The sequence below is a fragment of the Denticeps clupeoides genome, chromosome 10 (assembly GCF_900700375.1).
Source record: "Denticeps clupeoides chromosome 10, fDenClu1.1, whole genome shotgun sequence".
In the NCBI taxonomy this organism is placed as follows: domain Eukaryota; kingdom Metazoa; phylum Chordata; class Actinopteri; order Clupeiformes; family Denticipitidae; genus Denticeps; species Denticeps clupeoides.
Genome location: NC_041716.1, coordinates 13,800,768 through 13,824,500, shown reverse-complemented (window position 1 = coordinate 13,824,500; position 23,733 = coordinate 13,800,768). Strand labels below are relative to the sequence as shown.

At 44.9% G+C, this 23,733-nt stretch overlaps 3 protein-coding genes and 1 non-coding gene across 9 annotated transcripts in view; all 4 read left to right on the top strand.

The window, feature by feature from the left end:
- The first annotated feature begins 172 nt into the window (after positions 1-172).
- Positions 173-5,256, top strand: LOC114797633 (DNA mismatch repair protein Mlh3-like). Of its 2 annotated transcripts, XM_028992558.1 has the most exons (10): positions 173-3,134; positions 3,222-3,329; positions 3,479-3,555; positions 3,651-3,755; positions 4,004-4,088; positions 4,162-4,230; positions 4,477-4,585; positions 4,674-4,955; positions 5,044-5,122; positions 5,211-5,256. In XM_028992558.1, exons 1-8 carry the CDS (start codon positions 320-322, stop codon positions 4,939-4,941), a joined length of 3,636 nt encoding a protein of 1,211 aa, XP_028848391.1. In that variant the 5' UTR covers positions 173-319; the 3' UTR covers positions 4,942-4,955; positions 5,044-5,122; positions 5,211-5,256. The 2 variants fall into 2 exon arrangements, with proteins under 2 accessions (XP_028848391.1, XP_028848392.1); XM_028992559.1 differs by lacking the exons at positions 5,044-5,122; positions 5,211-5,256 and having other exon boundaries at positions 4,477-4,809.
- LOC114797634 (KAT8 regulatory NSL complex subunit 2-like) lies at positions 5,224-11,344 on the top strand. 2 transcript variants are annotated; one of them, XM_028992561.1, is made up of 10 exons: positions 5,224-5,362; positions 7,064-7,322; positions 7,575-7,747; positions 7,990-8,104; positions 8,256-8,419; positions 8,536-8,699; positions 8,800-8,896; positions 9,236-9,489; positions 10,207-10,404; positions 11,033-11,344. In XM_028992561.1, exons 2-10 carry the CDS (start codon positions 7,072-7,074, stop codon positions 11,114-11,116), a joined length of 1,500 nt encoding a protein of 499 aa, XP_028848394.1. In that variant the 5' UTR covers positions 5,224-5,362; positions 7,064-7,071; the 3' UTR covers positions 11,117-11,344. The 2 variants fall into 2 exon arrangements, with proteins under 2 accessions (XP_028848394.1, XP_028848393.1); XM_028992560.1 differs by lacking the exon at positions 5,224-5,362 and adding an exon at positions 5,615-5,942.
- Positions 9,003-9,137, top strand: LOC114798915 (small nucleolar RNA SNORA2/SNORA34 family). The gene has a single exon (XR_003751148.1). It is a non-coding gene; the product is annotated as a small nucleolar RNA SNORA2/SNORA34 family (small nucleolar RNA).
- Positions 11,345-11,568: 224 nt separating the features above from the next.
- Positions 11,569-23,733, top strand: part of LOC114797632 (nck-associated protein 5-like) — a 26,751-nt gene continuing 14,586 nt past the window's right edge. The window contains exon 1 of one of the 4 annotated variants that reach the window (XM_028992557.1): positions 11,569-11,687. The gene's annotated coding sequence lies outside the window, so the exon portion shown is untranslated. Of the gene's footprint in view, positions 11,740-20,143; positions 20,409-23,733 lie in introns of those variants that run through there. The other 3 variants (XM_028992552.1, XM_028992556.1, XM_028992555.1) reach the window with 3 other exon arrangements.

Genomic DNA, 23,733 nt, shown 5'->3' with positions numbered 1-23,733 from the left:
CCTATAAAACTCCACTTGAGTGAACATACGAGAAGTTCGAAAGCATCAAATAAAAAAAGTCAACTTATTTCACGTCTGAACACTTGGGCTTGCGCCGCTGTTGGTTTTACGGCGCATTTGCCCACTCGAGCCGAAGGGGGGCAGTGTGGAGCGCAAAGCGCCAGCGGCCGGCCGCGTTTTGGCAGAAGCCACGAGTGAGATGTAAACACGAACGGACGCGCGGTCGCAGGATTCAACGGCGGACAACATGACTCTAAATGCTACAAGTGCTGACGTACCCTGCTGCCTACGGGCTTTTACAACGCGTGTGAAATAAGCAATGGCGATCAAGTGTTTATCTGCAGACGTGCAGGCCAGACTTCGTTCCGGCATCGCCATATTTTCACTGCAGCAGTGTGTAGAGGAGCTGCTTCTCAACAGCATCGACGCTGGAGCGACGTGCGTCGCGGTGAAGGTGGACGTAGAGGCCGGCAAGGTAAAGGTGCTGGACAATGGCTCGGGCATCGACCGGGAGGACCTGGGGAACGTGGGAAAGAGATACCACACCAGCAAATGTAGCTGTCTGGCCGATTTGGAGAACCTCAGGTTCTATGGATTCAGGGGAGAGGCGCTCGCCAGCATGAGTACCCTCTCCGCCCTGTTGGAGATCTCATCCAGGACCAAGCTGTCGGTGAAGACCTTCGTGAAGGTCTTTGACTGTGGAAAAGGACTGGACGTGTTTGAAGCCGAGACCACCCGCCCATCCGCTGGCACAACGGTGGTGGTCTGCAACATTTTCCACAACATGCCTGTGAGAAGGAAACGGCTGGACCCCGTGCTGGAATTGGACAGGATCCGGCAGCGAGTGGAGGCCGTGTCCCTCCTGCACCCGTCTGTGTCTTTTACTGTGAAGAAGGAGTGTGCAGGGTCCATGCTGGTGCAGTTGTCCAAAGCCAAAAGCACGTACTACAGGTTTGTGCAAATCCATGGCACTGGGAGGGCCCAGAAGCTTGGCGAGATCAGTTACTCCACTGGCCAGTTTGAAATGACAGGCCACATAGGACGCGAGGGCCATTACAACAGCAGCCTGCAGTTCCTGTACGTGAACAAGAGGCTGCTGCTGAAAACGCGCATCCATAAGCTGCTGAACTGCCTCTTGCGGAAGGTGAGCGGCGCAAACAAGCCGAGCGGCAGCCCTAGCATCTCCTGCACCACCGCCAGTCCCAAACGAGGAGGCGGGGCGGAGCTGCACGGGGTTTACGTCGTCAACATCAAATGCCAGTACTCCGAGTACGACGTCTGTCTGGAGCCTGCGAAAACCCTTATTGAGTTCAAAGACTGGGATGCAGTGCTGTCCTGCGTGGAGGAAGGAGTGAGGGCGTTTCTCATCAAGGAGAACTTGGTGTCTGAGCTTTTGCCGCACGACCTCCAACAGTGTCTAGTTTCGACAGGTTCCGCTGAACAGAATTACAGCTCGGCTCGAGGCCAGGCTGATGGGCAGTGTGTTAATGGTGAGGGCAGTATAGGGACAATGCTCTCGTCCAAACCTGTCCATAGAAAGCCTGCTGTGGATTTTAAGGATAAAGGTGGTCTGGGCCAAACCTCAGCTGATGAAGCTGTACGGGACGAAAGACAGGAGGCACATGAGGATGAATCCCCTGATGAAGTGGAGTATACCGGAGAATACATTTTAGAACCCAAAACCACAAATGAACAAAATGTCCTTCTTATGGACACCACCACTGAATCCCAGGAATGTTCTTTGGCAACTGAGGCATCACTACTGGCTACTTTGTCGGTTTCTAATGCTAATTGTAATCCTGATGTGTTCTTTAGAGATGGTGCGTCACACACCAGTGCCAATAAAAATACTATGGCTAACAACGAAGGCTCCAGGACATCCAAAATAGACAGAAATGGTAAAGCAGAAAGTAACTTTCTAAATGAACACAGTGAACGGAAGAGGACTATTTTATTGTCACGACGTGACCAGAAAGACACTCCACCTCCAAAGCTGGCTTTGACACCTGAAGTCAGCCCTTTGGACCGGTTCAAACAGATGTACGGCACATTAACCAAACCAAAGCACCAGTCAACAGATATTCCCACATCTGAGGAACATGCCCTTCTTCTGAAGACAGAATTCCAGGACAGGAATTCTACCTCTGCTTCCCATTCTTGTTCAGATTTTAGTGACTGTGTTATGGCTGGTACGAATTTCAGGACAAATTTAACAGATGAAAGAACTGACCGTTTGAAAATGTTAGTAACTGACCACTGCGCTTCATATTTAGTGCCAAAAAGTGAGCTTGTAGACTCAGACAGTGCTTTTAACCTCCCTCCTAAAACATCCCAGATGATGACACACCACAAGCTGAGTTTGACCTCTAAGATTAGCTCTTTGGACAAGTTCAAAAGGGTGTTTGGCACTCTGGCCAAAACCAAACCAGGATCTCTGGATGTGAACAGCAATCACTTGCCCATGTTGAGCAAAGCAACTGGCCCTGATAAAACAGCTACGCATTTCCAGCGTCCCTCCAGCAAGCCAGGCCCAGGAACGGCAGAGGATGGCCTGTTAACCCTGTCAGCCTACACAAGTCATAGTCATATGTCGGGTCCAAGCAAGAGAAGTAAATTAACGTTAGCTGCTAAACTCTCGCATTTGAATCAGCAGCAGACTGGGGAGAACATCTTTGGGGCTGGGGGCTTGTTTAATGCACTGAAAAATAAAGGCGATTGTGGCAACGAGGAGTCGTACACTGTGGCACAGCATACTTTATGCCCAGGGGGGAATGCCATGGACAGTTGCTGTGAAAGTTGTGAGACTGCACACATTTTACAATGCGCAGACCCACCAGATGAACCAGTGGGACGCAGTGGTGAAGACGCGTCCCACAGCCAGTCTCGTACTGTAACAGAGCCACAGTCAATTACAGGACACCTAATGTCAGCTGAGGTGGTGGACACCCAAGAGATGTCCACCATATGCAGGGCCACCACATCAAGTGCCTTGGTGACAGATGGTTTTGAGAGGCTGGTCTATACCGGTAAAGTCAAGGAAGTTGCCAAACAGGAAAGAACAGCTAAAGAAGGGACTCAAGATTCCTGCACTTCAGGTGTCGCTAACATGGCTGTCAGTGTCCTTTCCAAAAAAGGTAAATTTATCCCTTCCTCTTCTATACTTTGTCCTTTTTTCTCACAGAGGTTTGTGTCTTTTAATTGATCCTTTCCTTGCTCTGTAGGGATTGAGTACAGATGTTACCCCTTTCAGATTGCAGCAGTGGGGCCTTTTCTTCCCACATCCAGGGCAGAGAGAGTAGTGAGTGCAGGGGCAGAACGTAGAACTGCAGGTACAACTGTAGCAGATAGAATCTATATGATACCAGCTTAGTTCAGGCTTTTAAATGACAATGTCATTTTTGTGAAATTAAGTTTGAAGCTTTAGGGTTTGTGGGTGTCATTTTTAACTGGGCCATGTCTCTGTATGTCTTTTTTTAAGGTGACAGTGAGAACCCTAATTCTTTGTCATCTCAGTTTTCTGAATGGAATAACCCTGTCTTTGCTCGACCACCAAATGTAAGCTAGATCCAGTGTATCGTAATGTACATCTTTAATTGAAACAAGTGCCATGTGTAAACCTGATTATTCTTAAATGTTGTTTTTTTTTTCAGGTTGCACTGGATGTGACCAGAGGACAGGCAGAGAGTCTAGCTGTGAAAATCCACAACATCTTGTTCCCATATTGCTTTACCAAGGATATGATCCACACTATGAAGGCAATTTTCTTTTCTCACATTGAGAGTGAAGTGATTGTCATTGTGAAACATGGTACACACAACGAAATGTGTCCTCTGCATTTAATCCATCATCTTAGTGAGCGCCGAGGGAGCAGTGTGTGGGGACGGTACCTTGGTTGTTGGGGACCTTCCGATTACGAATCTGCTTCCTTACCTTCTGGGAAACCACTTCTCAAGATTATTAAATAATCTAATCAAAATATTTCTTCTCACTCCTGTTTATGTAGGTGATAAATCAAGTGGACAAAAAGTTTTTGGCCTGTCTTATAAAAACAGAAGACCAAGAGACAAAAGACTACAATGAACCTGAAGGTAATGGCTGTGTTTCATTTACTGTTTCCTTCCTTGTATCATGCACATAAATATGTGTGTTTTGGTGGTGTAGGCAGCCTGTTGGTGTTAGTTGATCAGCATGCAGCGCATGAGAGAATTCGTCTGGAAGGGCTGGTGGCAGGTGGGTTTCCCCTCTCTGTTTCAATTTGGCCCATAATAATAAAGGTTCAGTTTTGCCACGATGCATGGCCTCACATTTCCATTGTGTCATTGCGTTTCTAAAGAAAATGGTCCTGATAAGATTACTTTGAAAGAAAAGCAATTGATGAGACATGAAAAGGTCCATTGCAAACTCAAAAAAATACATTTAATATTGTGCTCATGCAGTAGTTCTATTTTGTGAGCTTCTGCTGCATATGCTATCTAGACTCCTATGAAGAAGACCCAGAGAATTCAGGCCAGAAGAGGCTGAGCTGCTCCACGGTGTCCCCTCCTTTAGAAGTCAGCGTGAGTGAAGAAGAGATCAGACTCCTGCGGTTAGTCATTCTGTTTCTTTGTTGTTAAGCATGGACAAGCAGCGGATGTAATTTAATTTCACTTTAGCGACATGTAACTGTGTTGCAGGTCATGTGAGCCGCTCTTGAGAAGGCTAGGGTTGGAAGTGGAATTCCCACAGACAGGAAAGTGTTGTGTGTTGCTGGGAAAGCTTCCGGTGTGTTTCATGGAGAAAGAGAGTAATGAGTTACGTCGTGGCAGAACCTCAGTTATCATGTCTCTAGCAGAGGTATCCTTTATTGTACAGTTTTGCATGATGTGCCCTGTTAACGTACTTTCATACCATTTATGTTGTTCATTGTACTTCTATACTCTAACTGAAACTAGGAATACCTAAAAGAACAGATTGAGGTAAGATGGTTTTTTATGTGGAAGCATGTTTTTGTGTTTAACATTTTGCATAAAGTCTTTCTTTCTCATAAAGTCTTTTTTTCTCCAGCTTCTGCGTTCTACTGGCAGAGTTAGAGGAACTCTCCCTCTCACCGTACACAACGTCCTTGCTTCTCAGGCCTGCCATGGTCCGTCAGCAAACAACAAAACATTACAGCTCAGGTCAAGGCCAGGCTGATGGGCATGTTTAATCATAAAAATCTTACCACTGCACAGGAGCAATAAAATTCAACCACGTTCTGAGCAGCGATGAGTGTCGTAGTCTGGTGGGATCCCTCTCCTACTGCCAGCTGCCATTTCAGTGTGCTCACGGACGGCCCTCCATTACTCCACTTGTTGACCTACGCCATCTTGATGACCACGAGCAGGTAGAACCCTGGCAAATAAATTCAAGGAAGCCTTTCCTGTGGGCATTACAATGTGGTTTTTATACTTTTTCAGAGTGACAGATGTTTTTTGTTTTTTTTAACGTTCCAGTTTTTTAAACTTGTCATTTTAGTCTACCTTCTCTGTGACTGTTCGTTTTACAGGCCCAGTCAAAGCCGAATCTCAGGAAATTGAGGGGAATGTACAGGGCCTGGCTACTTTATGGAAAGAAGAAATGATTCGTTTTTATTTAACGAAATTCTATTGATCATTAAATATGAACTTTTTATATACTCAAGGGTCAGTCCATTTCATTTTCATGTCGTTGCAATAGTATAATGTTTTAGATTTAACTCTCTAGGTTGGACAATGTGTCATTTGAAGCCGAAAGACTCCGAGTGATTGACAGTGGCTTCCACCTATTGCACAATGTTGATGGGAGTTTCTAACCAATCATAGCTCGATATGGGCGGGGCTTAATGGGCAGAGAGGCGCTCGTCACGCAGAGAAAGAGAGTTGTGGTAAAGGGGAAGAAGGCGAGGTGCGTGAGTGCCTTGCGCTGCTGTGTTAAATGATAAAACGGTAAGTACTCGTCGTTATAAAAGGAGCATCGCGATTCAGTGCGTCAATTCCCAACGTTCTGGGAGTATGCTGAGACATATGGGATGACCAGCAATTATTAAGATGTCCACATTAGATGTTAAAGTAGGTGACGAGGCTCAGACAAAGATGGCCGACCGGCTTGCCGAAGCGCGCAAAATTTTAAAGCGGAGACGCGCCTTTAATAATCCAAAATTGTTTAAGTGCTATTGGAAATAACCTGTGTTTAGTCGAAAGTGGTCCGATATGTCAGTTTTTGCGGACTAAAGCATTTATTTGTGTGAATTGATTTTGCTTGTGCTGACGTGTGCTTACTGATAACAATCGGATGAGAATGCTGGTATTGTACAGGTTTGGGGAAAATGTGTGATTAAATTATATATATATAAATAAATAAAATCCTACAAGTATGAGTATTATTGGCCGCCGAGACATCGAGAGGTCTCTGTTTTTTGTTTAACGCATATCACGTTTCATAATCCCCCTGTTAGCACCTCACAAAAACCATAGCACAGAGACATAACCATGTGAAGTCTGGATAAATGAAAATAGTTATAAAAATGTTTAAGGGCCCTGATGCTGCTCATTGAATAAAACCTACAACGTTGTATGTCTGTGAAGATTTTAATTACTGCGTTGAAAGTAGTGTTGATTTTAGGGGTACACGGCTGTTCGGCACCCGGTTGTGTGTCTAACATCTGTCACACTAGGGCAATCACCTTAACAGAAGATGAAGTCAATCATTTACATTTATGGCATTTATCAGACAGTTGTGGCCTGGCAGTTAAGGAAGTGGCCCCTGTAATCAGAAGGTTGCCGGTTCGAGTCCCGAGCCGCCAAGGTTCCACCGAGGTGCCACGGAGCAAAGCACCGTCCCCACACACTGCTCCCCGGGCACCTGTCATGGCTGCCCACCTTGGAATCAGTAGATTACATTCACAGCATTTATCAGTTGCCCTTATCCAGAGCGACTTACAATCAGTAGTTCCAGGGACAGTCCCCCCAGAGACACTCAGGGACACAATGGTAGTAGGTGGGGTTTCAACCTGGGTTTATCGATAAAAAAAAATATATATTTTTGTTGTTGCCTTCTGCCCATACAGTACCAGTGATGAACAGGATTAGGATCCACGTGCTGCCTTCCAGCAGGGGCCGTGTGGCCCAGGCTGCCCGCGCTCTGGAGCCCCAGGCCTGCTCCTACAGCCAGAGGCCTTGTTCCCAGCCCCGCCTCGAAGGCCTGGAGTTCTGCATCAAGCACATCCTGGAGGACAAGAATGCCCCCTACAGACAATGCAGCTATGTTTCAAATAAGAATGGCAAGCGCTGTTCCAATGCAGCCCCAAAACCAGACAAGAAAGACGGGTAAATTGTGTTCATATAAAAAAAAAAAAAACGTTGTAAAGTAAGGCACCGTAACATTCTGATTGTGTTTTGTGCACAAATAATCAGAGTTGCATCAGTGCTTTAGTCAGGTGTCAAAAATGACCTTGTTATTATCCAAGAATTTGCTTTACGCTCCCATGTTTTGAACTTCTAATACTAATACTCGCTGGCATGTACTTACACAATCTAGTTTGGGTTTTAGTGGTTATGCATGGCACTCCTGTTTTTCAGGGTGGCGTTTTGTGCAGAGCATGCACACAGGAACACTCTGGCTCTCAAGGCTCAGGTGCGGAAGGCGTCGTCTGGTCCATCACCAGAGCTCCTCCTGTCTCAGCTCAGTGATTACAGCGATGCAGGTCCCTTTGGCCAGGATGCCACACGTAGCGAGGGTAGCCGCATTTTGGGTAATGACTTTTTGCACGTCGTGATTTGCATGGTGTCCTCTCTGCTCTTTTTCCCCAATAGTTGTCATTAAAGTTGTAATTAGTTTACTAGGAATGATTCTTGATTAGCCAGTGCATAATTTACATCGTTGCATAATTACAAGTGGGTCTCTTTAAGCCTTAAATTAGTATTGTACTGGTACTACTGTTCATTAATAGTGACTCCTGAGCTGCTATATTTGTGTGTGTGTGTGTGTGTGTAGATGAGGAGAGCTGTAGTGAGGAAGAGCAGGAGCCTGTAGTTTTGGATCAGACATGGCGGGGAGAACCTGATAGTGAGGCAGATAGCATTGACAGTGACCACGAAGATCCTCTCAAGTAAGTGTGGAAATACCAGTTTGCTAAAAAAAAATAATACATTATCTGAACATTATAGCTTGGATCAAGACATGCATCCTTTCAAATGTTTGCTTTCTTAGTTATAAAAGGTTGTTTAACTTTTTACATGCATGTTTAAAATCCATTTTAGGCATGCGGGCATTTATACAGCAGAGGAGGTGGCTCTGATAACTCGTGAGAAACTCATCCGTCTGCAGTCCCTTTACATCGACCAGTTCAAGCGACTGCAGCACTTGCTGAAGGAGAAGAAGAGACGGTACCTGCACAGTCGCAAGCTGGAGCATGAAACCTTAAGTAAGAAGATGTGCTTTCCTCATCCATGCAATACTTACCCACATTCAGTTATGTTTTTTTAAAAAATCTCAAGCTGCAGTGTGATTTTTTACCATATTGGGTGTGTTTGTATCCAGGTACCAGTCTGTTGACTGGCCCAGAGGCTCTTTCGATGAAGGAACGCGAGAACCTGCGGAAGCTGAAGGCCCTGCGCAGATATCGCCGCCGCTACGGAGTAGAAGCCCTTCTTCACCGCCAGCTCCGAGAACGCCGACAAGCAGTCACTGAGGGCGCAAACCAGGTCTGACATAATTTGGAGTTTATTCATTAAAATGTACGAGTCCTGTGTTTTGTCATTGTTGAAGACGTTCGGGTTCCTGTCTAACCGCGTGTTTCTTTAGACTCACTCCATGCGTCTCAGCCAAAGATGCATCTCCTTTGTTGAAGGGACCCGCTGCTCCAATCAGTGCCTTCCCATGACCAGACACTGTGTGTCACGTATCCTTCTGATGCTTGTTTATGCGTATGATTATGAAATAGATTGCATGTTTATTTTTTCTTTATTCCATTACTCTTATTTGTCGTAGGATTTCCTGCCCTCACACACGCCCTGAATCAAGGCCAGTTGCTTGCTGTAGCAACTGGTTTCAAACTGTGGCTGACAACAAGTCCTTCTAATGGTCTGTGGATTTCCCCACATTCCAAATGGGGTAAAACAGTTCAGTTGGAAGGAACAGCACATCCTGTCAGTCTTAAATAATCCATGTTGAGAGGTAGCAAGTCACATTTCCTATCAGAAGAATGTTATCTGTTACTTCCTTGACCCCAAGACGTAAGACATCTATCAGGACAGCAGCCAAGTACTGTTCAGGCTGTGTCCCGGGCTGAAGGACATGCCCTGCGACCGCCCCGTCCACATGGGCCAGTCAGAAGATCCGCGCTGCCCGCTGCACCTGTCCCTGCCTCCACCCATGTACAAGTCTGAGCAGGAACCCCTGGCACCCGAGCCCCTGGCCCCCACCCCTTCCGAAATGTACCTGAGCGCAGCCGAGCTCCAGCCCACGGAGAATCTGCCGCTGGAATTCAGCGATGTACGGAACACGCACACAAAACACAGCATTTAGCGCAATATATTGAATATACTTTCGCAGTTTGTTCCATCAAGTAGGAATACTATCGTTTTTATTCATTTAGGGTGCACTCTAACATGTCCTCTATTTGAGACCTGGAAATTCTGTCTGGTCGGGTTTTTAGAATTGTCTGTGTTTTTGAGATGCCTAAACAGCTCATCATGTCATAGGGATCACTTACACTAAATTATCCTCTTTTTAACAAATCCGGGGAACCCATCCACTAATATGTGAATGTGAATAGGATGCTATGGGATGGGAGTTTCAGGTCTCGAAAAGAGGACGTCTGGTCACCCTACATAAACACTCTTGGACTGCCAGGTATTGTTGCATAAAGCACTTCTGGGGAGAAAAGGTAGTCGACCAGTTAACACATCTGAGCCACTTTTCCACAACTGCAGAACCTGTGAACCTTATCTATATTCTGTTTTGGCTTAAAATAAAAGCATTTTTTATGTTAAACTTTTATGCAATAATGGACTGAATTTAGCATTTATACAGTGATTTAGTTGAAACTTCATGATATCAAGATCTGTATTATGTATCGTGTATGTTTTTAGGACGTTATATCATATCTGGATAAGCTTGCATGTATTTGCTCATGGAGTAAAGTTATTCATACCTGTGCCCGTTAGTGCTGTGACCTCACAAGGCTGTTTAACTGCCCTCATGTGGTAGGATTTGGATGTGGTGGGCGATGGGATGCAGTGCCCCCCTTCGCCTCTGCTGTTTGACACCGCACTGGCTCTGGAGGACCAGACGATCCGGGCCATCGCCGAGGCCCCCATGGACATCTTGACTGCGGCAGAAGCGGAGCTGGAGCCGGTCTCTGGTGCCGAAATGTCTGAGAGGGGGCACGGCAATGCGGGTGACCAGGTAGAGTAAGGGGTTGGGATTCAGCAAAGACTCCCAGCAATATGATGATGTCAGTTCTGCAATCCTCAATACATTGCATGGTTGTTCTATATATTGCTTTACTTAGCAGACGCTTTTATCCAAAGCGACTTACAAGAGGAAGACACCAGCATGTCGTCTTATACATTTGAGAAGTATAGTCATAAATCGCTTTTTTTTTTCTTCTTGATAACAGAATATGACAAAAAACATCACCAAAGGAAGTATCACGATATATTAATATTTAAGGGACTTCTGACTTTTGCCAAAATTAAGAGCAGAAGTTATCCAGAAGTTTACCACTGTGGAATTGGTTTTACATTTAATTTGCAATGGTGAAATTACTCTTATAGAATACTGATGTAATGCCTGTAATGAACTCCCATTGAAATAAAGAGTCTTGTTTTTATAAAACACATTTCATTTCTGAAATATTCCATCATCCAGCCCTCAGTCAAACTGTGGCTGACCGTAACACTCAAGTGATCTGTTGGTTTTCCCAAACCAATCCAAAACTGGAGAAGCCAGTTCTTCAGTGGAATAGGGAAGTAATGTACACCAGACCATAACCATCGGCCACCCTGCTCTGATCTTGGTTCTTGTTTTTCAGGCCTCCTTGGAGGGAACAGAAACCGCCCGACTAGGGGACAAGGCGCAGCAGGGACCGGGGAGCGGCGTCGCTGATGCCACGTGATGCCACGCCCGCGGCTTCTCGCGCACTTAACCATGCTGCTTGTGATGCTTGCGGTCCAGGCCTGAGTCTGGTCTTGCGGTCATCACGGACTCATGCCCACCCTTGGCCCCACCTGGCGTGCACGTGGACCGACACCCGGCGTCTGATGTTGTCGCCTACAAGAGTCAACGTGGAGGACCAGATATATATCGTTTTGGTCGACTGTAATAAAAGCCTTTTTGAAACGTGCTCTTGTCTTTTTGAACTTTTGTGAGTTAAAAAAAATAGTGTTGTGCATTCCCTGGTGACACGAACGAGCGCGCATCGGGGCGTCGGGGACACAAGCCGAGAGCAGAACGTGCAACGTGGAAACGGGGCGGGCGGCGGAATTCGGAGCCATGACATCATTTTTCCTGCCGAGCGGGGAGGAGGCGGCGGCCGGAGCTCCGTCCCGGAGAGCAGCTCTTTCTCCAAATTAAACACACAGCAAAAAAAAAAAAAAAAAAAACGATAGATGAAGCTCGTAATGCGAGGAGCGCGTACGCGCCCGTAGCGACATGAAGAAGAAGCTCCCCCGCGTCCGTCGTTGCAGGTGAGGCGGGCGGACTGAGCGGAGCCTGCGGCCGAAGTGGCGCCCGGTCGCGGTGAGTTTCGTGTTTGTTCTGGGCTCGTGTTGGAGGAAAGATGGCTACTGTTTTCTGGCTCTTAAAACGGCCGAACGTTTCATTACGCGACGCGGACAAAAGAAAAAAAAAAAAAAAACCCAAACGGACGTGGTCGCTCGTGGTCCCTTGTGTGCGTGACGGCGTGTAAAAAGTCTTGCGTGGAATTTGCACCGCGGTATTTAACGAAGTGTAACTGGGAGTAAAAGTGTTTTAATGCTCCACAGACGTGTTTTGCGTTGGAACGTTTCGTAGCTGCTCCTTCCCATGAAAAAACGAGCATCTGAGACACATGTGACATTGTGTGTGTGTGTGTGTGTGTGTGCGTGTGCGTGTGTGAACATTTCACCTCCATCCACACCCTCCACGGAGCAGCACTGACCACCTGCAGCCGGGACCGACACACCACAGCGAGCATGCCGGTCACCGGCATCCCGTCACCAAAACACCGACACGACTCAACAACAGTCCACTTCCAGCCTCATGCACCTGGCGACATACTGACCGGTTTTCACACACCTCTGCTCTTTTTGCTCATTTCTGCCCTTTTTTGCACGTTTGTCTTGTCTTGTGTGTCCTGTTTGAAATATCCAACATATCCACTTACAAGCATCCTGCATGATGTTGTCCAGTTATGTCCTGTTCATTGTACAGAAAAGATGTACTTTTCTCCTATAGAGATAACCTGTACAGTATTTTAGTTTCAGTTAGTATAGTTTATATATATTTTTCTTTCATTTGTGATTGCACTGAGGGGGTCTGTGTGAAACATTATTTCAATACACGGTGTACCGTGTGCACTGTTGTACTGACAATAAGCCAATCTTGAATCTCGAAACATCTTCGATACATCGAGGTTTCCATTTTTATGGACAGACAAATAATTGTAATAACACAACTTTGCACAGGACATTATTACCATTGCTCCAAATAGCAGCGGCCTATTACAATATTAATTCCTGTAAATTTTATTTAATCAAAGTTGATTCATGCTTGTATAGCAGACATGTGTTCTGCAATGTTTTATGTATTTTATTATTATTATCATGGGAAATAATAGTACTAGTAAGTAGTGCTGGTTGATATAAGCTAAAAATAATAGCACTGCCCTTTTCTGACATGATCACATTTATGACGAGGGCCTAAAATGTACTTAAAGATACAACCCCAAGTTTTGATGTAGAGTAAAATATAAATATAGATAAAATATACATTAAAAAACAAAACCCCAAGTTCTGATATAGTGTAAAATATAGATACAAACGGAATGCAATGATTTGCAAGTCGAATAAACCCATATATTATTCACAGTGGAACATAGAAAGCATGTCAAATTCTGAAAGTGGGACATTTTACTGTTTCACTAAAAAATGTGGCAACATGTCTCAATTAATGAGTGGTACTGAATACAAACTGTAACTAGGTTGATTGGTTTACATTTTACACGCAATCAACATCTTTGTAAGTGGCGCTTTATAAATCTTCTGATTATAACGTATCAAATAGTTTTCCGAACAATTATGGATCATGTGACTGGTTTAATGATTAATGTGTGCAGAGATGCATTATTGCTCTTGAATATGTTAATGTGCCATTACAATGTTATTGCAGTCACATTCAGCACAGCCCTCCTAACCCCACGGTGGTCTGTAGTGACCCCGCTGACCCAGAGAAGACCATCACTGGAGGCATACGGTCTGCATTAGGCCAGGTTCTAGACTGTGTCCAGTGGCGAAGACTCCGGCTGTGTGCAGTCTTTGGTGTTATTGGGGCAGACGGAGCATTAGATGGAGCATTAGATGGAGCATTAGATGGAGCATCGCTCCCCACGCACCCACCCGTGTATAGAGCCTGTGGAAATACAGCACTGGTTCCTTGCTCCTCAAATCCGCCCTTTCTCCACTGCAGACAGAAATCCTGTTATGGAGGATTAGTCGTCTCGCAACCTGCAAAACAAACCAGCTACTTTATTTTTTTTTTGTCATTCACTGACCTAATTTTGAGCAGGATTAGGGACTTCAGAGTCGGTGGTTTGAGGAGGTGGGCGTACCCACTCTCTGGCATGAAAGTGTGCGCATGTCGCCTCGGGCTCACTGTGGGCGGCAGATCGTCTCATCAGCCTCGGCACTCGCGCTGCTGCGCAATTAGCGGTTCCCCTCCTTCCTTTATGACTTTCATCCCGCAGCGAAATTGAAATCAGCCGCCCCAGCGCTTCGCAACTCGCCTCCTGCTTTAACTCAGGATCTGCATCGCATTACAGCGCAACAGTGTGCAGCGTTAATGCAACTGGGCTTGATCCGCATTTGCTCTTCAGCCTGGTGGCAGCAAGGCTAAGATTAGGCACTGAAATTCCATCGCCGCCGCGTATAACTTTTGGATAAAAGCTCCGGTGTGGCCCCCACGCCTCCCGCTCTCCCTGTAATTTGATGGAAAGCGCGGACCTTCCTTAAATGAGACGGTGGCGTGCTGTGGAGAGCGGGGATGTTGTGCTTCGTCTGTTGTGCTTGGCAGAGCTCCGCGATGGTGCTGGGCGGAGAACGGCCCGGTGCTGGTGAGACGCTTTTTCCAGGAGTCCGCCTGCTGAGCGGTTCCTGCCGGTGAAAGCAGGCCATGTCTCACATGCGCTTGTCAGTTTTAGTCAGGCTGAGATTAAAAGATGGTGTTTTGATGTCTTTTGAAGGTTCTACGGAATTCAGGAAATGAACAAGATTGGATATAAAGCAGTAGTATAGATTCTAGTCCATTGTTGAGCCCATTGTATTCAGCCATGAAGGAATACCATGAATGGATGTATTTGGTCAGCAAATATGTTCAGGAAGGTGGTATGTGTCAAACTAGCAACCAAAGGTCCCCCAGCAGAAGATCAGAGAGCATCACGCTGATTCCACTGGCTTGAATCCTGCTGCGACCTTACACTCTGGTAAAAGGTCCATCCGAGCAGGTCTTCCATTGCCACATCATGTTTTTATAGATATATAAAAACTCCAAAAAGAGCTCCTGAAACTTTGAGCTCTGTAAACTGAGACATACAGTTTTGATTTGGAAATGAGTTGCATCTGCAACTGCAATTCACTATCCATCCTATCAGCTAGTATGCACCATCCAGACAGCTTTGATGCACACACACACACACATGTTAGGTGCAGGCATGTCTGCTTTGGCTTTTCATCTGCCGCCCCACTGCGTTTCTCCTCTCCACTTTCTCCCCATGATTACGACTGACTGAGACAGGGAATCCAATCGATTATAAACACACACACACACACACACACATATGCACACAACAGACACACACATTTTCTTTCCACAGGCAGGCTGTGTCATCGCTGTTGTACACCCTGCACTGTGAATTTGGAGAACGGGCCACCATTATTCTCATGCAGTGTTTGTTCCAGCTTACCGTGAGAAGTAAAGGAATATGTTGTGCTGTCACTGCATTTTCCTGTGCTGTGAGGTTACAGTACACTTACTGAGAAAGTTCAGTATCAGCTAAGCCTTTTTACGGAATACACTTAAAGCCAATCGTAGATTACAAGTCTTGTTAGGGCAATAGAATCAGACTAGAAATGGCAGGAATAGAATATTGTCATTCATTTCTACAGATTCTGGGTTTTATTTAAGTTTCATTCAATCATTTGCATTGTAAGGGTACATTGTCCTTTGTCATAAAATATCATAGTAGAACCTGGACCTTTGACTAAAATAACAATTCTACTCTGTAGTAAGTATGTTTCTGAATACCTTGCGCTTTCCTCAGCCAAGGCTTCAGTGGGTTCTGTAAAATTCAAGGTATAAACAAATGACTGTTTTTACATGATCCCACCATAATAATAGTTTCATTTCTGTATTGAACAGACCTTGGGTTCAGTTTACTACAACAGCACTAAATGTCATTTTATGTGTGCAACTTGTTCATGGTTCATATATTTCATATATCTTCCTTGGAATTCCTGACATTTCCACACAGTCCTACATGACAACATAAAAGGTATTAAGTAGTTGCTATTAAGTTGTTTAAGTCTTGATTCATCACACCAATGTCAAATTAAGTGGCAAGTGTGATATCTCTTTAGTATAATGACCTTTAGGATAATGTCAACATGACTGTAATTCGTTTGTTGTCACGTTTTAATATTGAAATGTTATTATAGATTTTGGATCTCTGGTGTACATTAGAGTCTTATATAAATGGAGAGTTCTCTAATTGAAGCATCTAATGCATTAGTTCTGTGGCTGTGGTCTTGTGGTGCCTGCACTCCTCCCTTCCTTATATCTGAGAGGAATCTGAGGCCATGCAAACATTCTGACTGGTTCCACACACACTGACTCTCTTCAGCTGCAACAAACATGCAATTCATACTTCCAGTTAAACGGAAACACGCTCTGGAATGCCACCTTAATCAGTTCACGCAAACCAGGTCAGTGGAACTTCCTGTTAAAAGCCTGAGACGAGTACATGCCCAGCAGCAAGACTGGTCATTATTGCAAATGTAAATCTTCCCCAAAACACCCTTCTTTCCCCTCTTTCCCCTCACGTTTTAAATCAGTCTGCATTTAACAGGCTCTCCCTGGGGGTAGAATACGCGCGATGTATATTCTTCAAAAGTAAGCAGTCCAGTCCATAAGCCAATTCTGATTTTGTTTGTCACCTCTCTTTGCCAGACTGCCTGGTGTTTAATGTGCAGAGGGTGAGCCCCGGTCCTCCGAGCCCCCTTTTTAAATTGGGGTAGTTGGCTGCAAATGGATGACAGCAGCCCCAGAAGAACAAAGGAACGTTGGAGGTTGGGCATCGGTGGGTCGTGCTCTGCTTTGGGCCAGTAGATGGGTGCTGGGGGAAGGGGGGGTACTTCTGCTGTCCAGATGTTGCAGGGGGTCTGGGTGGTCCCTCTACGCCCAATATTCTTTACTGCCACTATGTCACCAGCAGTACATACAAACATACATACAAAAAGGGTCCTATGTGTACATATGAGACTGTGTAGTTCTCTTAGGATGCCATGCTGCCTCGTTGCCATGGGAACAGTTTGGGGTGCTTGTGTTAACATTTACATTTTGTTGTTGACCCGTTTTTCTTTCTGTCTGGCTGCATAATGTGTAGATGTTTGTTGTGTCTCAGTGCACTGTTGTGTTATTTTAAGATATAGAACATAATAAAACGTTATGTGCTTTTTGGAAATTGCGTTCAGGTGCATAACCAGGGAACTCACAAGTTAAGGTAGTCTTCTCTTGATTTGTGGCTTTGAGCAGGAGAGAACGTGCATCAGGTGTAACTTTAATGGAGTTTCGTCAATTATTTTTTAAAGTATTTTCTTTATAAAACATTTAATGGACACCATCCACCGGTGTCTTGCCCTGCACCATGTTTCAAACAAAATTCAATCATCCCTACTCATAAATGAATCTTTGCTGAGGGTTCAGAATTTGTAATTACAAAGATTTTGACAATTTATTTAAAACGATCAAATGTAATTTCAATGGATAGGACATGGAAATGTATTGCGTAGTTTTGTGACTATGCTTAAAAATACCCGTAGGATAATGATACTGGAAGATTGTGGCTTGAGTCGTTACAAGACTTGACTGTGATGTGGCACCAGTTGTATGAAAAATGGAGCCATACAGTACGTGACCCTTTCCATACACCGCGGTAATCCATGACAAAATCTCCTAATAAAGTATAGCTTTAGTGCAACCTAGTGCAATAAGGTTTACTGGCCACATCTGTGTGTCCCTATGGTCTACACCAGTTATATGTGCATACACACACACACACACACACACACACACACAGAGCCTGGTTTCTGAGGTGAAGGAGTTTCTAACCCCACATGGGCTCCAGCAGCACAGCACGCTCCATTAAGCTGTCGCTCTCTCAATGGCTCCTTTACTGCATTGTTCTGATTTATGCCTTTAGGTCCCGAGTCGCCCCGGACTCTGAAGCCCGGCATGAGTGTTCCTCGCGGCAGAACCCGGCACAGCACAGCTCAGAGCCTGCCATCTGCCCAAGCTGCTGCCTGTTATTCTAATTCAGTTCCACTTTCTTCTCATTTTGCTTCTACACATTTGGTCATGAAAATTTTAAAATATTGACTCAGCAGATTTATCTGGGCCACTTCCGGAGTACAGACGAAAATCCACAAGAGGCACAACTGCACACCCTTGGCTCTCTGTTTTGCTAAGACTGTTTAAGGAAGAGCCAACAATGACCTTCATGGATTTAAATTCTGTTATTGTTGTCTGTATCCAGGAAGCCTCGCTTATGCATGAAGTCATTTTAGGAAGGATCCCTGAAGCTGAGAAAGAAATAAAGCTGTCAGCATGACACATATGGTGCTGCAGCTCCAACAACAATATATGGATGGGAATAAATATATAATAAATAATTATCTTAGTGCCCTTCATATGTGAAAGGCTGCCACGTTTCTATGTATGTTAAATGTAGAGCCCTTTCCTTAGCTGTGGTGTTCGTGTGTACATTAATGCCAAACAGTTCCTGGAGCTGTGGGTCATGTACTAGTAATCATCTGACCTAGTAACTGCGCCAGCAGACAAGTCTCGTTTTTTATTTAGAAAATGTATAAAAGGGTTTCCATACATTACCAGTATTACCATTACCATTAGTATTTTTACCAATATTTGAATAAGATGAACTGATCCCGCAGAACGAAATTTCAACAGCACCGCTGTAAACAAAGATGAGACTAATACAGTGTAATACAATATAAGAACACAATGTAAATGTAAAAAGATATTTTATATGCAGATTAAACAACAGACAATATAAGGCCTGAGATATAAGCTGTTCCAATGTGATTAATGCAATTGTATGTAAACAAATGTCTTGGGGTTGGGTGGTTCATTGTGAGGTGATAGGACAACAGTAGTAATATTGCCTATTATCTTATTATCTGCCTAGTATATGCCTATTATCAATGTGACTATGGAACAATGCAAGTGGAAGATTATGTTAGCACAGACCCATGGGGCTTCGACAGTCTCTATAGTCCAGGACTATCGGCCCTGGGCGATTTCTTTTCTCTAACCATTGATTAGTCCAATTTACAAGGCGATCAGTGTCAGTTAAGAGAAATGAATGAGTGATCACCATCTGGACCTTCTTTGAACCAGAAAAGTCATTCTCTTCCCCCACAGATGTGTGACCTTGTCCAATTTGGGTCATGTCGGCCAGTTCACAGCCTTCTCAAGTGAACAGGGCCATTATGACCAGTGCTGCATTTCTGTTCATCTAGTTTAATGTCTCACTTGATGGGGTGTTTGGGGGGGTGGAGGTTGGGGAGAACGTATCTCATCTCTGAAGTAACAAAAGTGGGCAAGGGTCACCTAAAGGTTTTTTGTTCCATTCCATTCCATTTGGTTCCATTTCCTGGCTGCCGCGATTGCACAAAATGTATGACTTCATGCTGCTTTGTTCTTTTCCAAGACATAGACATTTACATTTAATGTGCTGGTGTTCTGAAACCATAAAGACTTTGGCAGGCTACTCTGCAATGACTTCCACACATGCATTTTTCTTGCCCTGTTTCACATCAAATCCATTCCTCCAAAGCACACTTCACCTTTTTCATTTTATGCTGAACAGCGTTTTGCATCTCTTTTTTGGCACCAGGTGGATTGAGGTCATTGCAAGTTTTTTTTTGGTCGCTGATGAATGATAACTGGAGAAACCTGTTTATTATGGCCAAGCTTAGTATGGCGAGAGTGTTCTGCCATGACAGAGGTTTTTTATTATCGTTTAAACTCATAAGTGAAGTGTTGAATTGGAAATGAATTTTAGATGCAAATGTCAAATGATATCTTCATGAATAAGTATGGAGCTCTTGTTGTCTGAAATGGAAACAGAGCCATGTAGCTCCTGTTTCTTCTTCCTTTTTTTGCTGTTACTGAATAGTCTGTTTTGTGGTTTGCATTTGAATGGGCAATTTCCTTACGCAAAATGGGTTACCAGGAAATCCTCTCCCAGGCGCACAGTGCACAGCGCTTGTGCAGAACACCTTCGTAATTGTGCAACTACCAGCGTTCTCTCAATTTCTCGCCTGTAATCATTTCAATCCAATCAGCACAAGTCTGACGCTTCCAGCCAATCCTCTTAGGGCAAGGTTACCCCGGCAACGTCCCGGCTCCCTCGGCAAGTCGGAATATCCTCCCAGTGTCCTCTTTGCCTTTGTCCGGGTCGGACAGAGTCGTGGCCTCACTGAAAGTTAACGCCCCTTTTCAGCTGCTTTACGGCCCCCTCTGGCGCGGACGGGGTTAACGCGCAGCGGCGGCAGAGGCAGCGGCAACCACCGTTGGAGGAGGATCGAGGGAGCGGCAAGGCGGGGGGGGCGGCCCGCAGCTGTTGCGGGAGGTTGGGTTTATTGGGGTAGGATGCCTGCCTGCCTGCCTCCCTCTCACTGGAACAATGGGAGGACGTGGACGGCGGCGCAGACAGAGAGCGGATCCCAGCTGATACACGCATCCTGAGCAGGCCCGGTCTCACCAGGCGGAGAGGAAGAGAGCCTTTAAACTCCACACCACTGTCATGTTGCAGCGGGCCCTTTTTTGATCAAGTACAAAGACTCTTTGTGCTTTTTTTTTTTGAGCTGGGATCTTCAGGATGCTGTGGTAGGACAGAGAGGTACTGTGAGGCTTTAGTAAGTCAACATTTTATTTCCTCTAGGCCAGTTTTTGCTCCAGGCTTGCGGGTTTTTTTCCATTATTTAAATTCGCATCTACATTGGCTGACATTTCCACACTATTCATGTAACTGGTTGAGCGGTGGGATGCGAATGAGCAAGTGGCGCGATGGGACAGGTGAGCAGAGCTAATAAAAGCAGAGCGAGTCGAGACAATGTCAAGTACTTCTTGTCTCTTACTGTTGTCAAACGCAAAGCCAGGAAATTGGAGACCATTGCTTATTGTGTTGCACTCCAATGTCCCGTTGGGATTGATTTGCCTACTCCAGTACTGCACCTGTGTAGAGGTCTGGGTTCTCTCCCAGGCCAGATCCCTGTCCTTTCTATTCTTCTGTCAGCCCTTTCATTCAGGCCTGGAAATCCGGAATAAAACATTCCTTAAGTGCACAGTATTATCTATAATCTAGTGTAATATTGTGATGATAAATTATTTGCCTTTTGTGCAGTTCCTAAGTGTACAGATTATAGATCTGAGTCTGGAACTAGACCATGTGGTTCAGTGGTGGACCATACATTCATGTACTGAATTTGAAGGCAAATGATCAACATTCCACTTGATACAGAAGCAGCCATTGGCCTTTATGGATGTATGGACGCACGCCGTGCAGCTGCAGCCACTTCTTGCCTCTCACTCGCCTCAGACACCTTTCAGGAAATGGACCAAGTCATTAGCATACATTTCCATCCATTTCATTTAAAATACGTTTGTCTTTCACACACTGTGAGGGTTTTATTTTAATAGAATCTATTGAATTGGCAGTCCATAAATGATAATTAAACAAGGTTGAGGTATGAGCGTGAGCGGTCGCTGTGTCTTTGTGCCATGCGTGTGTAATCACCGGCTGGCCCGCGGTTCTGTGATTGGGTTGGAGGTAATGACTCCAGGAGTGTGGGGGAGGAAGCCAGGTTACTGCTGCGGGTCGGGGAGACCCCCCTGAGACCCCTGGAACGGCACAGTGGTGCCGTATGATTGGCCTTCAGCCTGGCATTATTTCACCCCTCCCCGTCCTTTAGGAACCACCACCCCCCACTCCTTTCCAACCAATTCTTCTTTTATGTCGACTACATCCTCCATTAAAGCACTCTTGTCTGCACCTATTAAGCTCTGTCTGAGCTTAAAGGAAATGCACGTGGCCTGTGGTTGAGGTAGAATTGCACTGGTGTGATGCACGTCTTTGTTACGGTTGGTGGAGGTCTGGTTGGGCGGAGATGGTTTAATTACAAGGACCATCAGATGTGGTCCAAGGGAGGATCTTAGAGCTGTTTTTTTTTTTTTTTGCAGACATTTTTGGCGATTTGGAAGCTGGTAAAGGATTTTGTGTGTGTGTGTGTGTGTGTGTGTGTGTGGTTTTTGATGTCCTTGATCTGATTAGTTCTGCTTGCAGAGATCGGTTTTGGCAGTATGGGTTTCAGTCATGGTTTTCAGTTCCCCTTTCATTCCTGCAGCACTTTAAAATCCACCCATGTGATTGATTCAGTTTTAGTCTCCATAAGCTCACCAGAATAAAATATTGGAGACATTGCTATGTTATATTCTTTTTTCTTCCCCTTTTCTCTTCTGCTTTCGGAATCCAGCCCATCCTCCATTGTGTTAGCCGTGCTTTGTTTGCCCGGAGTCTTATCTGGCTTTGGACCCATCAAACAGAAGTGTTAGCTTCCATCCTGCATATATCTTTCCTCCCTGTGATTCCACTGTCTGCCGGTCTCTCCCACCAGCCCACTCCCTCAGCCCCGGTCCCGTGCCCTCCATACGAAGAGCTGTCTGCTGTAGACGCGGTGGGGAGACGGCGTGACCTCCAGTGCATGACTATCATGACTTAAGCAGCTTTGTGGAAGTCTAGTCTGTGGATCGAGGTGGTGGTGGAGGGGTTTGATTTCTACTCTGAGTCACACTGAAGCTCTCCTCAGGGCATCATACCAGAAGAGTGATTCAGAGGCATAGAGCTGAACTGCATTTGGAGACCAATGTTTCACGGTCCTGTAGTGCTGCCAAAACCCTCCTGCATGTGTACTATTTTAATGATTTACACTTTGCACTTTTTTCTGGTTTTTAATTCTTTCATTCCTCTACAGTGTGTGGTTTTGACAGAGCGTTATCTTGTAGGCCCTGTAATCTGCAGACACTGGGATCTTTAAGATATGGACTCATTCCACTTAACAATGACGACTATTTAGATTTTTTTTTTGTATTTTACTGGTGGAACCTAATAATCCAGATGTGGCGGTCAGACGTCTCTCCAGCATGTACCATCTTGTTCAGCATAGGCAAGCTTGTTTCTCTTTTCAACATGCCATTCAAGGAATAGTTGATGAAAACGTTGTCATTTGAACTATAATGACATCAGTATCTGCAAAAAAATACATCTCCTTCGGATTGAACTTTTTTTTTTTAATGCTAGCATGCTAGTCCCCATTGGCTGGTTTTAAAAAGCCTGAAGGAGACGTAAACGTATAAGAAGTCTGCCTGTCCGCATGGTTGCGTGACCTACTTACAACCAAAAACAGCATTTTAACGAGGCGTGTGTAAAAAAACCGGGCGGCCGCCTGTTTCTCCAGGTTTAAGCGAATGGTTAGTGACACAACCAGAACACACTCTGTCAGTTCTGTCGGGATTTTCACACCGGGGCAGGTGTGTTGAGGAGCTCACGCCGGCCTGGAGTCCAACGGAACTCAACATGGGCCAGATGATAACTGATGCTAATCCCATTTGGGGTTGACAAGAGCTAATGGGATTAGCCGTTAGTGCACAGTAGCTGACCGTATTTTGTGGCCTGGTGTCACTAGTGATCTGCAGTTTGAACAACTTGAGGCTAAAGAGATCTGTTGTGCTGCGTGGGCATTGTTTTTTGCAGGAAAAAAATGCAGTTTGATATCGATAATGTTGTAAATGGCTGGAAATTATGTTAATGATGTGATTTCTGCATACATGTTGAGAGGAACTTTATCAGCAGCAATTAGTATTGAGTTCCAGTGCTGCATTATGTAAAGCAAGTTTGTTAATTTAAATGTTTTATTGCTTAGAATTGCCTTAACAAATTGATATGCCCAAATTGAATTCAAATAAAAATCTGCACTTCTAACTTTGTTGATAACAGTTACTTTTAAATGGTGGTACATATATAAGAAGGTCAGTTCATTTTGTTTGGCATCTTAATAAAGAGCCAGAAGCCCCCTGGATGGAAAAGATGATCATTTCCTTCCTGAACCTTTACGCCTTCCAGCATTCTCAACTACCCCCAATTTAAGTTTTTTTTTTTGTTTATTATGATGTTTTTATACAATG